At 33.9% G+C, this 15,588-nt stretch overlaps 1 protein-coding gene across 4 annotated transcripts in view; it reads right to left on the bottom strand.

The window, feature by feature from the left end:
• Positions 1-15,588, bottom strand: part of LOC127700010 (serine/threonine-protein kinase SMG1-like) — a 182,357-nt gene that overhangs the window by 51,686 nt on the left and 115,083 nt on the right. For all 4 annotated transcript variants that reach the window (XM_052203441.1, XM_052203440.1, XM_052203442.1 and 1 more), the window contains exon 48: positions 13,897-14,016. In XM_052203441.1, coding sequence (XP_052059401.1) covers positions 13,897-14,016 — 120 coding nt within the window. The remainder of the gene's footprint in view (positions 1-13,896; positions 14,017-15,588) is intronic.

The following is a 15,588-nucleotide window of genomic DNA, read 5'->3' on the forward strand; positions in this document are numbered from 1 at the left end:
AGAAAGGGAGGGCACATTTCAAACAGGACACCATAACCAGAAACAGAAGGCACATCAAACACATGACATCATAATCAGAAACAGAAGGCAAATCAAACACATGACATCATAATCAGAAACAGAAGGCACATCAAACACATGACATCATAATCAGAAAAGGAGGACACATTAAACACAGGACAACATAACCATAAATAGTGCAAATTTAACACAGAAAGAGAAGACACTTTTCACATAATTCACACTACACAGAAATAGAAGATACTTTTGATACAGGACAAAATACACAGAAATAGAAGACATTTTGGATACAGGACAAAATACACAGAAATGGAAGACACTTTTGATACAGGACATAATACACAGAAATAGAAGAACTTGAAGTATTTGAACTGCATCTGATTATCTTAAGTGTAAAGTTGTGTAAAACAAACATGTAAAGTGAAGTACTTGTTGAAAACCTTTTCAATGAATTTTCTATTTTTGATACAGGACAAAATACACAGAAATAGAAGACACTTTGGATACAGGACAAAATACACAGAAATAGAAGACACTTTGGATACAGGACAAAATACAAAGAAATAGAAGACACTTTTGATACAGGGACACAACACAAAGAAAGAGAGGGCACTTTTCAAACAGTACAATATACACAGAAATGGAAGACACTTTTGATACAGGACAAAATACACAGAAATAGAAGAACTTGAAGTATTTGAACTGCATCTAATTATCTTAAGTGAAAATTTGTGTAAAACAAACATGAAAAGTGAAGTACTTGTTGAAAACCTTTCCAATGAATTTTCTATAAAGATATGTTGTTGCTACAGAAATTTCAGTTTTCTTTGATGTGTGAATCGTTTCTATACAGGATAAGAATGTTTAAAAAAAAAAACTAAAAAAAAATGGGATCCCCTGAAGATTTTAAGTCATTAAGACAACATTTCAATCACAACTATATATTAAGATTTTGTGTGTTTAAAAAATCATTACCCATACAATTAAATCTTCATTTAAATGAAAAGCAAATCATATTTATACATTTTTTAAAATTAATTTCATTGAAATCTATGAAATCATCAATTAATATACCTGTTTCCTATACAAAAGTATGGTTGTATACATAAACATATTGAGCAATAGAAGAAAATCTCTTTTTTTTTGTAAATTGTCAACCAGAAGCATTCTGAGGCATCATCTCTGGTAAGGGTATAACCTGAACGACCTGAGTGTTTGGTGCCGAGTTGTGAAGTGACACAGAGTTCATGTCCCATCCTGTTTCAAATTTGTGACACAAACAGATAATCTTCCTGAATGCCTCTTTATACTGTTTATTTTTCCATACATAGATGAATGGGTTTATAACAGAATTCAGGAGTCCAAGAAATACGAGAAAGTTTGAGATAAATGCTCGATTGATGCTGAATTCTATTGCCTGTATGATCTGTATAACAGCAAACGGTAACCAACACAATGAGAACCCTAGCATTACCACCGCCATGATAGCAGCCATTTTCATTTCTTTCTGTATGCGGACATGAATACTGGTGTTGAAACAATGTTCTGACATAATTTTCTTTTTCTGTGACCAGGCTACAAAGAACACTCGACAATAGATTAGAAACATGACAACTGGCAGAACAATGAAATGTAAGGCCACTAATAGTCGGTACGATGTTGCCATGACGAGTTCATAAGCACAGATCATCCCTGACCTAAATGTATTGTAGCCAAGTAATGGTAGTATGGCTAAAGTGGCAGCATATATCCAAACAATACAGATTAAAATGTTGGCTACTTTCTCTGACATTATCACATGATATCGTAATGGATATAATACAGCAATGTAACGATCTACAACGGTGAAAAATAAAGACAACAATGAAGATGTGCTGGTAAAGATGATCAGCTCAAATCTCAACAAACACGATTCAATAATAAAGTTTAACTGTGGATAAAAGAAGAAGGATATCTGAAAGGGTAACGATATTCCCAGACAAAGATCTGCAATGGCCAAGTTAGCAATAAACCTTCCTGTTGAGGTCTGTAAGTGATGAAATCGTTTGAAGGCACACAACACTAATACATTGCCAGTCACAATAAAAAACATAATAAGAACTTGGAATGTAACTATGGAGATTTCAAACGTTGATATATCTGTTGAGTTTGTCATGGCTATAATACAAGATATAATTCTTACTTTGTCTGGATTAGAAGTTTTAAAACTCTTTAACAAGTATCCAAAGATTCAGCATTTTAGTATTAATCACTTTTTAAAGTTTAAATATAAAAGGTTGCAAACTAAGTTTTGTTTTCACTCTGTCATATACCAATGCTGACACCATCTTACATTTTGTATGAAAAATTGTATCATGAGTAATCAGATGTTCACATGTGCAAGTTTTCACTCATGTGCTCTTGATCCACTCCTTTCAATTCTGTTAAACAATCAAATTTGTTAATGGTGAAATAATAGGTTATCTTCCAAACTCTGCATCTATGTATATATACGTCCTTTTTGAATGAGGAAGATTTTCAGCTTAAAAAGTTCTTAATTTCCCTTTTTTTTTCGCTCTAACATTTCAACATCTTATTTATCTGTATTTGATGAAAAGATTTTTTTCCCTATTTTCCAATTACTAATGCTGACAACTAACTATTGAATAGCAGACAGGGTATTTATATTACCTATAATCATGTTACAACAGGTAACAAACAGCATCGTTCATTATCTCAATGGATTTCAATCAGTTTTATTTCAACTTCATAATTACTGCAATTTCTCAAATGTCAAATCAAAATAATACCACATTTTAAAATAAAATAAAATAATACCAGTTTAGGATATAATTTGGCAACCATTTTATATTTTTATCTTTACAACTTTAGTGCTGCATGCTTCAGGATATATTCAGTATCTGTCTAAATCAGTTTTGTTGAATGTTCTCATATAATGCACAAGTCTGACCACAATATGTTTAAATCATATAATGTCATTTATTAATTGGATTGAACTTTTACCAAAAATTGGTAAACTTGTCTGTCCCATAAGGAGCCTGTAATTCAGTGGTTGTTGTTGGTTGCTGTCTATATGTGTCTGTCCCATCAGGAGCCTGTAATTCAGTGGTTGCTGTTGGTTGCTGTCTGTATGTGTCTGTCCCATCAGGAGCTTGTAATTCAGTGGTTGTTGTTGGTTGCTGTCTGTATGTGTCTGTCCCATCAGGAGCTTGTAATACAATGGTTGTTGTTGGTTGCTGTCTGTATGTGTCTGTCCCATCAGGAGCCTGTAATTCAGTGGTTGTTGTTGGCTGCTGTCTGTATGTGTCTGTCCCATCAGGAGCCTGTAATTCAGTGGTTGTTGTTGGATGCTGTCTGTATGTGTCTGTCCCATCAGGAGCCTGTAATTCAGTGGTTGTTGTTGGTTGCTGTCTGTATGTGTCTGTCCCATCAGGAACCTGTAATTTAGTGGTTGTTGTTGGATGCTGTCTGTATGTGTCTGTCCCATCAGACTGTAATTCAGTGGTTGTTGTTGGTTGCTGTCTGTATATTTGTTGTTCATAGCTTAAATCAGGCTGTTTATTTTCTTTTTTTAATAGTTGAATATTTCAAATTACTTGTTTGTAGTTAACTAGGGCCTTTTATAGATCATTGTTGAAGGCCACACAGTGCCCAAAATTTGTTTACATCCTTGTCCTATTGTCTCTGGTGGATAGTTATCTTATTAGCCATCAATTCACATCTCCTTATTTTTTTAGTCGGTTTACTGACCACAAGCTACAACATGCCTTATCTCTTAAGAAGATGTAGTCCAGGTTACAAGCTAATGCTAACAGGTTACCTACATTAGCACAAGATAGTGACAGATTGTCTGTTTAGATTGGGAGACATTGAATTTAAAATCTGTCATGATTGAGGGAGACTTTGTGGTCTTGGGAAAAGAAACCAACCATATGTATGGTACATGTAGATATGCAAGTTTGTCCAAATGGTGATCTTCCCTTAAAGGGGCATTAAGCTACGAGATATACAAAAAATTAAATTAAGTTTTTTTTTTGTTCAATCATTAATGAAAGTGATATAGTGAAATACTATTTCGCTTTTAGCAGCCAATTTGGTTCAATTTTGTATTCATGTGACCTTCAATTTAACCCCTTAGCTGGATATAGTTTACACATGTATTCAGCTATTAAAAGGAAAAGAATGTCAACATTGAAAGAGAAACAAGGATGAACCATTTGGTTGACTGATCGATCACCAAAAATCATTCTTATACAGGTAAAAACGATGATAAACATACTTTTTAACCTACAATATGAAATCAAACAGACCTAGAAAAATCCAATTGCATGTGGTTGCTATCTGTTTATATTTATGTTTATATTGGGTTATATGACCGTAGGCAGTCTTTGGAGGTCATCTCGATGGTTAATTAGATGACGTCTAGACAAAAATACACACGAAATGTTGATACATATTATCAAGTCCATGCATTGTTAATTGTTTATTTTAGACTTTTTGTAATTTTTCTTTCATTTTTTTTTTTAATATCTGGTCACTACAATGTTAAAAAAGTTTGTTATTTTAAAGTAATATAAACAAATTTGCTGCAGAAATTTTTTGAAGGAATGAAAGGAAAAAATTGTTCTGGTAGTGTTTGAAAAATTTAAATGTGTTACTTGAGATAACACAAATTTCAGTATGTTCATATTAATTTTCTTACATTATCTTACATTCAGGCTATAAATGTTATCATAACTATTCAGATTTACTCGAAAATATTTTTCTACAACACATTTAAACAGTCATTGCTTTTTCTATTGAGAACATAAACACACAACACCAAAGAATTTATAACTACTAATAATAATTACTACTGGTTTTAAGGCTGCCTGAAAACTTCATATTCATATTTTCATGATTACAGCAATGGAGGGCCATAACTTCAGAACAGCTAAAGTAACCTCAATTTTTCACTATTGACAACATATAACACTTTGAAAAGGATTGGTAGAACAGTTCCCAACTTTCTAGATGGAAACCATTTCCCAATGAATCATAGACAATAACTCCTGAACAGTAAAAGTGAAAATCCCCACTATCAAAGTTGACCTATTTAGTTCTTTTCATCAGTTGCAAAATCTTAAAATTTGAAAGGCTTTTGTTAGATGATTCTCAAATTATTGCACAGAAATAACATAAACATTTTCCAATCCATGACTCCTGAATGGAAAAAGTAAAAAAAGTGAAAATTGAGTCATTATTAACAACATATTGAAGTTTGGAAAGCATTGGTGGAAAATTTCTCGCTTAAAATGCCATTTTCCAATCAATCAAGTACCTTCTGAATGGTGAAAGTACACTCAATTTTGTCATCTGAAATGATATCTCAAAATTTGAAAGACATTTGGTGTATGGTTCTAAGTAATTGCACAGAAACTATATAAACAGCCATTTTCCAATCAATCAAGGACCATAACTCCTGAACAGCAAAAAGTGAAATGGTCAATATCATACATGACCTTTATTTTGTATCTATAACAGCATATCAAAAAATTTAGAAGCATTGGTGGAATGGTTCATTCATTATTCTGATACTGCTTGTCAATTAATGGACATATTTAATTCTGAGAGTATATATGTATGTCCAGTCTGGTATCTGATGCTGCCAGTCAATGAAGGGACATCTTTGCTCCTGTGAGTATATTATGGCAAGTTTGGTATCTGATGCTATTTGTCAAATAAGGGTCATCTTTAATCCTCTGAGTATAAATGTATTTTAAGTTTGGTATCTGATGCTGCCTGTCGATTTAGGAACATCTTTACTCCTGTCAGTATATATGTATGTCAAGTTTGGTTTCTGATACTGCTTGTCAATTAAGGGACATATTTAATCCTGAGAGTATATATGTATGTCCAGTCTGGTATCTGATGCTGCCAGTCAATGAAGGGACATCTTTGCTCCTGTGAGTATATAGTACGGCAAGTTTGGTATCTGATGCTATTTGTCAATTAAGGGTCATCTTTGTTCCTCTGAGTATAAATGTATCCTAAGTTTGTTATCTGATGTACATGTATTAGTTCAAGGTTGGGTATTGATTATATATTGTATCGTCACCCTTGTATCGCGATACAGATCAAATTACTAGATAGGTGTATCGTTACAGCCTTATTTGGTATCTGATGCTGCTTGACCATTATTGATCTTATGAGTATATATAAATATATATATAATCCAAGTTTTGTTTTTGAAGCTATTATTAATATATCTGATGCTGCTGGTCAATTTAGGGTCATTTCTAGATTATAGTGGTTTTATGTAACAAGTTTGATTTCCGATGGCTCAAGTTAATTGATGTCTATCTTGTTTTTGATATGATTATAATTATAAACTTTTATTTTTGGTGTTGGTTAATAAATGGTCATCTTTAGCTTAAGGCGAATGAGTACCAAATTTTCTAATACTGCTGGTCAATTAAGAATTATATCCTTGTGATTCTGTGTTTCATTTAGATTAGTAAGGCATGATAGGTCTGCATGGTATTGACGACACAGAAGTTTTTTATGAAACATAAACTGAATTACAGCTTTTACGTATTTCATGTTATAAAACACTGAGGCAACACATCAGTCTGCTATACTCAATGTGACATGATCAAAGCCATTCATTAAACGTAATTAACTTTGTACGACAACTGAAACCACCCTTCCCTATCAACTATAAAACTTAATTGCCATCCTTCTTCATACATTTCTTAGAAAATGTTATTTCTGCTAATCATGGATCTATATTTTGAAAGTTAATTTTAAGAACATACCTATGCTTATTCAAAAATCGAAATTGTAAATTCATAATATAATTTATGTATATCAAGCTTACTGCCAGTTGAAGAACCAAGTGTAAATATGACTATGGGAGGTTAAACAAAAAGACAAGATTTATGATTAACAGTTTATCAGATTTTCTGTGTACAGATATCTTATAATATCAGCCCCTGGACACTTATGTGTAGCGTTTTGACTTTTAACTGAGCTCACTCACCAAAGGGTTCAAATAGTGAAATAGATCAGTTGTGTTTGATATATTTCTACATCAATGTGCAGAAAACCCCGTAATCTTTTGTATTGGACTGATAGTCATTTGTCAGGATGGGCTAGAGTGAATTTTTAATTTAAATTGAGAAAGAGTTGTTTGCTCATGCAAACTAGATATCATTGAGATGGGAGCCATCTCTGTGGGCCCCAATGTGAATAATGTGCGTTCAAAAAATTGTATCTTTACCATAGGACATGGGGTTGTCAACTGAAACCAAAGTTTTTAACATTGACCTTTGACCTAGGAAATTGTACATACATTATAACACACTCTCTGGTGTTGGTTAATATAAGGGATGTCAACTTGGTGAAGATTTACTAATTGAGTACTCGTTGGATTTATCGAGCGATACTCAAGTACTTGCTCGGTTAAACATTAACAACAAGGAAACACAAAATTATACCCATTTTATGTATCGTGGATTGTTGTCTTATGAATGTAAAACAGTCAACATTAATACCTAGAGCTATATAGATAATAGTCCAAGGAATTTTATATCATAATTAATAACTCATTTGCAACATGTACTAATTGTGTAAACTGGCAATAATCTAATCAAGTAATTAATTAAAATCTATAGAAAAATGATTACTCAAACAACAGTATTTAGGAACCGTTTAAAAAGCATTTAATAACCAACAATAGGGTGGTGATTAAAACTTACTGATGCCTTTAATCATTTTCTGAGGGTCGACACAGGGTGCAGCGAATTTGTTCTTATTTAAAAATGTTATCTTTATCTACTTTTTCTTGGACGAGGCGATTTCTCAACTTTGTCAGGTAACTAACAGTCCTGCGGATGAAAATATATGTTCTGACGGTACAGAGGTGGAGGACTGACTATGATCAACTTTGCAAGCCTTGGAAAAGTGTTCCTGTTCATTTTATTTCCAGTCGTAGTTTAATGTTTATTAATTTTGATTAATATCTTATTTCAAGGGAGGCGCTCTCAATAAATATATGTTTTGTTTAAATTTGAGAAAGCAACAAGGTTGTAACAGGAAACCTATTAGTCAAGTGTCATTTTGGTATTCAATATTAGGTACTACCAAGCGATACTCAAGTACTCGAGTACTCGTTGACATCCCTAGTTAATATACATGTCAAGTATAAACTTTGAAATCATAACGGTTCTCTAGATATAGAAAGAACACAGACAGACAGACGGACGGACGTACGGCCGGACAAGGGTAAAACTTAATGCCCCCTCCCCTCAGCGGGGCATAAAAACCTCACAATAACTTGTAAACTTACATTTGTAGATGACATGATCTTCTTGTAAAATGCCCAGATTGAACAAGTAAAAAATTTACATTAAGAAAAACCCAATTGATTTAGTCTCCTTTCAAACCATATATTGACCAATCCTTAGTGATGTTACTGTGACATATCAATACTGAAATGGCATACTTTTGTCAAGTGATATTAAAAATAGGCAATTTTAAGAGTATTTGTTTCAGAAGAAATTGGAATATATAATTATTTCTTGTGATTTATTAAAGGATGAAATATTTTTAACAGTATATAATACTTTAAACCTGAGTAGCAAAATAGGTGACAATCCCATATGGTTTTATTAAAAAAAAAAAAACAGCTGGTAGTTTAAAATCATGTTAAGAGTCTTTGTACACTGAGTACCATTTTAAATTTCATAAATATTAGGTTGTCAACCCATGTCAAAACAAAGTTAGTTTATAATCCTTCCATTCTTTGTCTTCATCTAGAAATCAGGAAATGAAGAATCAATATAACATCTGAGAAAATAACCTGAAGATTAAGATCTCTCTTATTTGTTATTGTCAGTTGAACATTTTACATTCTTCTCAGCTTTTATCTAGTTTTTTTATTGTTATCATAAGTAAGTTCTTTATATTCAGAAATCAATAACAACAAGAAATGATTATAACAGGATGATGTTACAAATTCTCCCAAACAAAGTCCCCCATAACTATAAACCCCAAAGGACTTCCACCATTATCCATTCATTATTTAATTTTTTGTGTGTGTAAATTGAAAAAAAAATGTTCCAGGTCATATGTGACCATTTACCTTTTGACCTTTAAGTAGGCCACATGTTCTAATGGTCATTACTGAAGACCCCATGTATCTATCACGAACTGTTCTCTAGTTATAATCATTTGAAAATAAATGGGGAATGTGTCCATGGGACACAGATGATGCTCCCGCTTCCATACATTAGGTTATAAAGGGACATAACTCAAGAACAGTAAAAATGAGGCTACCCAAATTCGTACTTGATCGGAGTTTTGTGGTTATAAGCATTGTGTATAAGTTTCATAACACTTGGTTGAGGCAAACTTAGGTTAGAGAACAGCAACGAAAAATTCAGCAATTTTTCCATTTGTAAAGGAGCATAGCTCTAGAACGGTAAAAGTGACGCCACCAAAGTTCAAACTTGATCTGTGTTTTGTGGTAATAAGCATTGTGTATATGATTCATAACATTTGGTTGAGGCAAACTGAAACGGAAACCAATTTTGGGACATATGGACGGACATACAAACGGACAAGGGTAAAACTTAATTCCCCCTCGGTGGAGGCATAATAAAAAATAAAATGCTCCGCTGGGGGCAGCTTGATACGACCGCAAAGGTCGAACCCTGAACAGTTGGGGCAAGTATGGACACAACATTCAAGCTTGATACAGCTCTGAATTTGGATTGTGATTAAATATTTGACACAGCATAGGTTTTCTGACACAGAATGAATGTGGTCTAAGAACTTAAAAATTTTTAATGTACCTAATCAAACCATTTCATTATTATTTGCTTTAATATATATATAAGAAATAACCAACTTAAAATGGAAAATTTTAAAGAAAAAAAAAAGGAAAAAAAAATCCCCCCCTAACCCCCTTATGATTCATCACCCCCAAACTCAATCCCAGCCTTCCCTTTGTGGTATGGTACCTTGCAGTACAATTTCAGAGAGATCCATACACTTGAACACAAGTAATTGTCTGGAAACTAGAAAAATGCTTGTTTTTTGGCCCCAAATTCCTAAATGTTTAGGGCAATTACCTTCAAACTCAAACCCAGCTTTTCCTTTGTGATATGGAACCTTGTAGTACAATTTCATAAAGATCCATACACTTACACACAAGTTATTGTCCTGAAACTAGAAAAATGCTTGTTTTTTGCCCCTTTTTGGCCCCCAATTCCTAACATTTAGAGGCAATTACCCCCAAAATCAATCCCAGCCTACCCTTTGTGGTATGGTACCTTGCAGTACAATTTCAGAGAGATCCATACACTTGATCACAAGTAATTGTCTGGAAACTAGAAAAATGCTTATTTTTGGCCCCTTTTTCTAAAAGTTTTGGGCAATTACCCCAAAACTCAAACCCAGCTTTCCCTTTGTGATATGGAACCTTGTAGTACAATTTCAGAAATATCCATACACTTACACACAAGTTATTGTCATGAAACATGAAAAATGCTTATTTTTTGCTCCTTTTTTTGCCCCTAATTCCTAAAATTTTGAGGCAATTACCCCCAAAATCAATCCCAGCATTCCCTTTGTGATATGGAACCTTGTGGTACAATGTCAGAGAGATCCATACACTAACACACAAGTTATTGTCTGGAAGTTACAAAAATGCTTATTCTTGGCCCTGTTTTGGCCGCTAATTCCGTTACTGTTGGTACCACAACCCCCAAAATCAATCCCAACCTTCCTTTTGTGGTATTGAACCTTATGGTAAAATTTCATAGAGATCCATTTACTTTAACTCAAGTTATTGTGTCTTTGGACGACGACGCCAACATCATACCAATGTACGTATATAAATAGAAATCCCATATTGTTTTCTACTGAACCCCTCCCTTCTTTTGGCCCCTCAAAGTACCCCTTTATAGACCCAATGCACAAACAAAATGTAAGATGTTCATTTGTGATTCCATATAGCCAAAACATCAACCAATGGTGCAATCCAATGACTTCCAAATGTAGGACGGTCATTTGTGATTCCATAAAGTCAAAACTCTTAACCAATAGTGCAATCTGAGGACTTCCAAATGTTGGACAGTCATTTGTGATTAACATGCAAATAATCCAAAAGTTTCAACATCAATAGACCATGACTGAGGATGCAGGGCCAAATAATCTCAACAGAAATGAAATGTGCCAATTGTTATATAACTGCATACCAAATATCACTGACTTATCATAAGTGGTTCCCCTTACACTGACCTAATCACTAACTTTAACATGTAAACTAAATAAAACTTTCAAAGTTAATAGACCATGACTGAGGGGGTAGGGGCAAATAATCTCCATTGAAATGAGACATACAACTGCATACAAAAGTCTAACTTTTTGACTTTGTTAAGGGACAATAAAATGCTCCGCAGGGCGCAGCTTGATACGACCGCAGAGGTCGAACCCTGAACAGTTGGGGCAAGTATGGACACAACATTCAAGCTTGATACAGCTTTGCATTTGGATTGTGATTAAATATTTGACACAGCATAGGTTTCTGACACAGAATGAATGTGGTCTAAGAACTTTAAAATTTTAAATTGGACATTCACCTATTATGGTCCAATATCCAAAATCTAAATACATGGTTAGATTCAGCATATCAAAGAACCCCAAGAATTCAATTTTTGATGAAATCAAACAAAGTTTAATTTTGGACCCTTTTGACCTCAATGTGGACAAAGTTGATAACAGGTCCCAAAAATCAAAAATCTAAATACATGGTTAGATTCAGCATATCAAAGAACCCCATATATTCAATTTTTGTTGAAATCAAACAAAGTTTAATTTTGGACCCCGATTTGGACCAACTTGAAAACTGGGCCCATAATCAAAAATCTAAATACATGTTTAGATTCAGCATAACAAAGAACCCTAAGAATTCAATTTTTGTTAAAATCAAACTAAGTTTAATTTTGGACCCTTTGGACCTTAATGTAGACCAATTTGAAAACGGAACCAAAAATTAAGAATCTAAATACACGGTTAGATTCGGCATATCAAAGAACCCCAATAATTCAATTTTTTATGAAATCAAACAAAGTTTAATTTTGGACCCTTTGGACCTCAATGTGGACCAATTTAAAAACGGGGCCCAAAATCCAAAAACTAAATACACGGTTAGATTCAGCATATTAAAGAACCTCAAGAATTCAAGAATAAAACCACATTGAAATTGGTCAAGAAATAAGCAATTTATATGAAGTATCTTCTTTTGCACAATACTGTGCAATTAAATATTTCTTGCTATTGCGCAATACTGTACAATTGACAATTTCTTGCTATTGCGCAATATTGTGCTATTGGATATTTCTTGCTATTTCGCAATACTGTGCAATTGAAGATTTCTTGCTATTGCGCAATATTGTGCAATTGAAGATTTCTTGCTATTGTGCAATACTGTGCAATTGAAAATTTCTTGCTATTGCACAATACTTATTATATAATAATTAACACATCCTGTTTGGTGTGTATCTCCTACCATATCATTATTATTTGCTTTTAAATATAAATCAGAAATAACCAACTTAAAATGGAAAATTTAAAAAAAAGAAAAAAAAGGAAAAAAAAAAAATCCCCCCCCCCCAAATTTTTTGAACCCCCTTATGATTCATCACCCCCAAACTCAATCCCAGCCTTCCCTTTGTGGTATTGGTACCTTGCAGTACAATTTCAGAGAGATCCATACACTTGAACACAAATTATTGTCTGGAAACTAGAAAAATGTGTTTTTTGGCCCCTTTTTGGCCCCAAATTCCTAAACGTTTAGGGCAATTACCCCAAAACTCAAACCCAGCTTTCCCTTTGTGATATGGAACCTTGTAGTACAATTTCAGAAAGATCCATACACTTACACACAAGTTATTGTCCTGAAACTAGAAAAATGCTTTTTGGCCCCTAATTCCTAAAATATTGAGGCAATTACCCCTATCATCAATCCCAGCCTTCCCTTTGTGGTATGGTACCTTGCAGTACAATTTCAGAGAGATCCATACACTTGAACACAAGTTATTGTCTGGAAACTAAAAAAATGCTTATTTTTGGCCCCCAATTCCTAAACGTTTCGGCAATTACCCCCAAACTCAATTCCAGCTTTCCCTTTGTGATATGGAACCTTGTAGTACAATTTCAGAAAGATCCATACACTTACACACAAGTTATTGTCATGAAACTAGAAAAATGCTTGTTTTTTGCCCCTTTTTGGCCCCTAATTCCTAAAATTTTGAGGCAATTACCCCAAAAATCAATCCCAGCATTCCTTTTGTGATATGGAACCTTGTGGTACAATGTCAGAGAGATCCATACACTAACACACAAGTTATGTCTGGAAGTTACAAAAATGCTTATTTTTGGCCCCTTTTTGGCCCCTAATTCCTTTACTGTTGGTACCATAACCCCCAAAATCAATCCCAACCTTCCTTTTGTGGTATTGAACCTTGTGGTAACATTTCATAGAGATCCATTCACTTAAACTAAAGTTAGAGTGCGAAAACCAATGTGTCTTCGGACGACGCCAGACGACGACGACGACGCCAACGTCATACCAATATACGACCACAAAATTTTTTTTGCGGTCGTATAAAAATGCAATTCTTCTAACCATAAGTGACTGCCAAGCAGATGTTAAAATTGCTTACATGGTTCATGACAAAATATCGAATAAATCCATAACACATAAGTGGAGTATTTTGAAATGAAAGTTCTGGATAGGATAAAAGACTAACAAGGTGAATACAGTATACTATCCTGAATAGGACCTTCCCCTCCCCCTAACCTGTATAGTAGTTTATTGAATCTTACCTCTATTCCAGTCACACCCATAGCTGTTTCAATATTCTGTGTCATCCTGAATGGGACCTTCTCTGGAACTCTCAGACCTTTTCCTTTCTCAAAGCACACATTGTAGTCAATATGTACTACCTGAAAATTAAAAATAAATGCATTTATTGTAAATTTATTGCACAATTGTTTGTATCATGTCTGATATCAAGTCCTTTCCAGAAACTTATTTCAAGAATCATAAATTTTACACTAAAATAATAATTTGAAGCAGGTTATTTCCCTTGTTGGGTTGGTAATAGAACTGCTTTGATAGAACAAAACATAATTCACATATATCTATACACACTAAGCACGAATCTTCTCAAATTTGTATTAAAGTAAAGCTGCAACAGTTTTGGAGAAAAATATCTTTGATAAAGTTTATGACTGGCAAAAAATAACAGACAAATAGAGACATGGAGTGATGGCAATAAATCATATGACCTTTAATAGCCAGATGAGTTAAAAAGGCAAGAAAATATCAAGAGGGCAATTGAAATTATGTGAGAGAAAGATGAACTCATATCATTTTCCCCCACACTGAAATGACATTGTGGGAACCAAGAGTATTTATTTTTTATCTTCTGCTTGATGATAGAAATTCAAATAACAAAGCAATAATATGGCTGCTATGATAAAGACAAGAGTACTGAAAGTGGCGCTAAATACCAATAAAATGCTCTGCTGGGCGCAGCTTGATACGACCGCAGAGGTCAAACCCTGAACAGTTGGGGCAAGTATGGATACAACATTCAAGCTTGATACAACACTGAATTTGGATTGTGATCAAATATTTGACACAGCATAGGTTTCTGACACAGAATGAATGTGGTCTAAGAACTTAAAAATTTTTAATTTAGCTATTCAAACCATATCATTATTATTTGCTTTTATATATAAATCAGAAATAACCAATTTAAAATGGAAAATTTTAAGGAAAAAAAAATCCCTTCCCCAAATTTTTTAAACCCCCTTATGATTCATGACCCCCAAACTGAATCCCAGCCTTCCCTTTGTGGTATGGTACCTTGCAGTACAATTTCAGAGAGATCCATACACTTGAACACAAGTTATTGTCTGGAAACTAGAAAAATGCTTGTTTTTAGGCCCCTTTTTGGCCCCAAATTCCTAAACGTTTAGGGCAATTACCCCCAAACTCAAATCCAGCTTTCCCTTTGTGATATGGAACCTTGTAGTACAATTTCAGAAAGATCCATAAACTTACACACAAGTTATTGTCCTGAAACTAGAAAAATGCTTGTTTTTTGCCCCTTTTTGGCCCCCGATTCCTAAAATTTTGAGGCAATTACCCCCAAAATCAATCCCAGCCTTCCCTTTGTGGTATGGTACCTTGCAGTACAATTTCAGAGAGATCCATACACTTGAACACAAGTTATTGTCTGGAAACTAGAAAAATGCTTATTTTTGGCCCCTTTTTAGCCCCTTATTCCTAAACGTTTTGGGCAATTACCCCCAAACTCAATTCCAGCTTTCCCTTTGTGATATGGAACCTTGTAGTACAATTTCAGAAAGATCCATACACTTACACACAAGTTATTATCATGAAACTAGAAAAATGCTTGTTTTTTGCCTCTTTTTTGGCCCCTAATTCCTAAAATTTTGAGGTAATTACCCCCAAAATCAATCCCAGCATTCCCTTTGTGATATGGA

Source organism: Mytilus californianus, unplaced genomic scaffold (assembly GCF_021869535.1).
Source record: "Mytilus californianus isolate M0D057914Y unplaced genomic scaffold, xbMytCali1.0.p SCAF_46, whole genome shotgun sequence".
Taxonomy (NCBI): domain Eukaryota; kingdom Metazoa; phylum Mollusca; class Bivalvia; order Mytilida; family Mytilidae; genus Mytilus; species Mytilus californianus.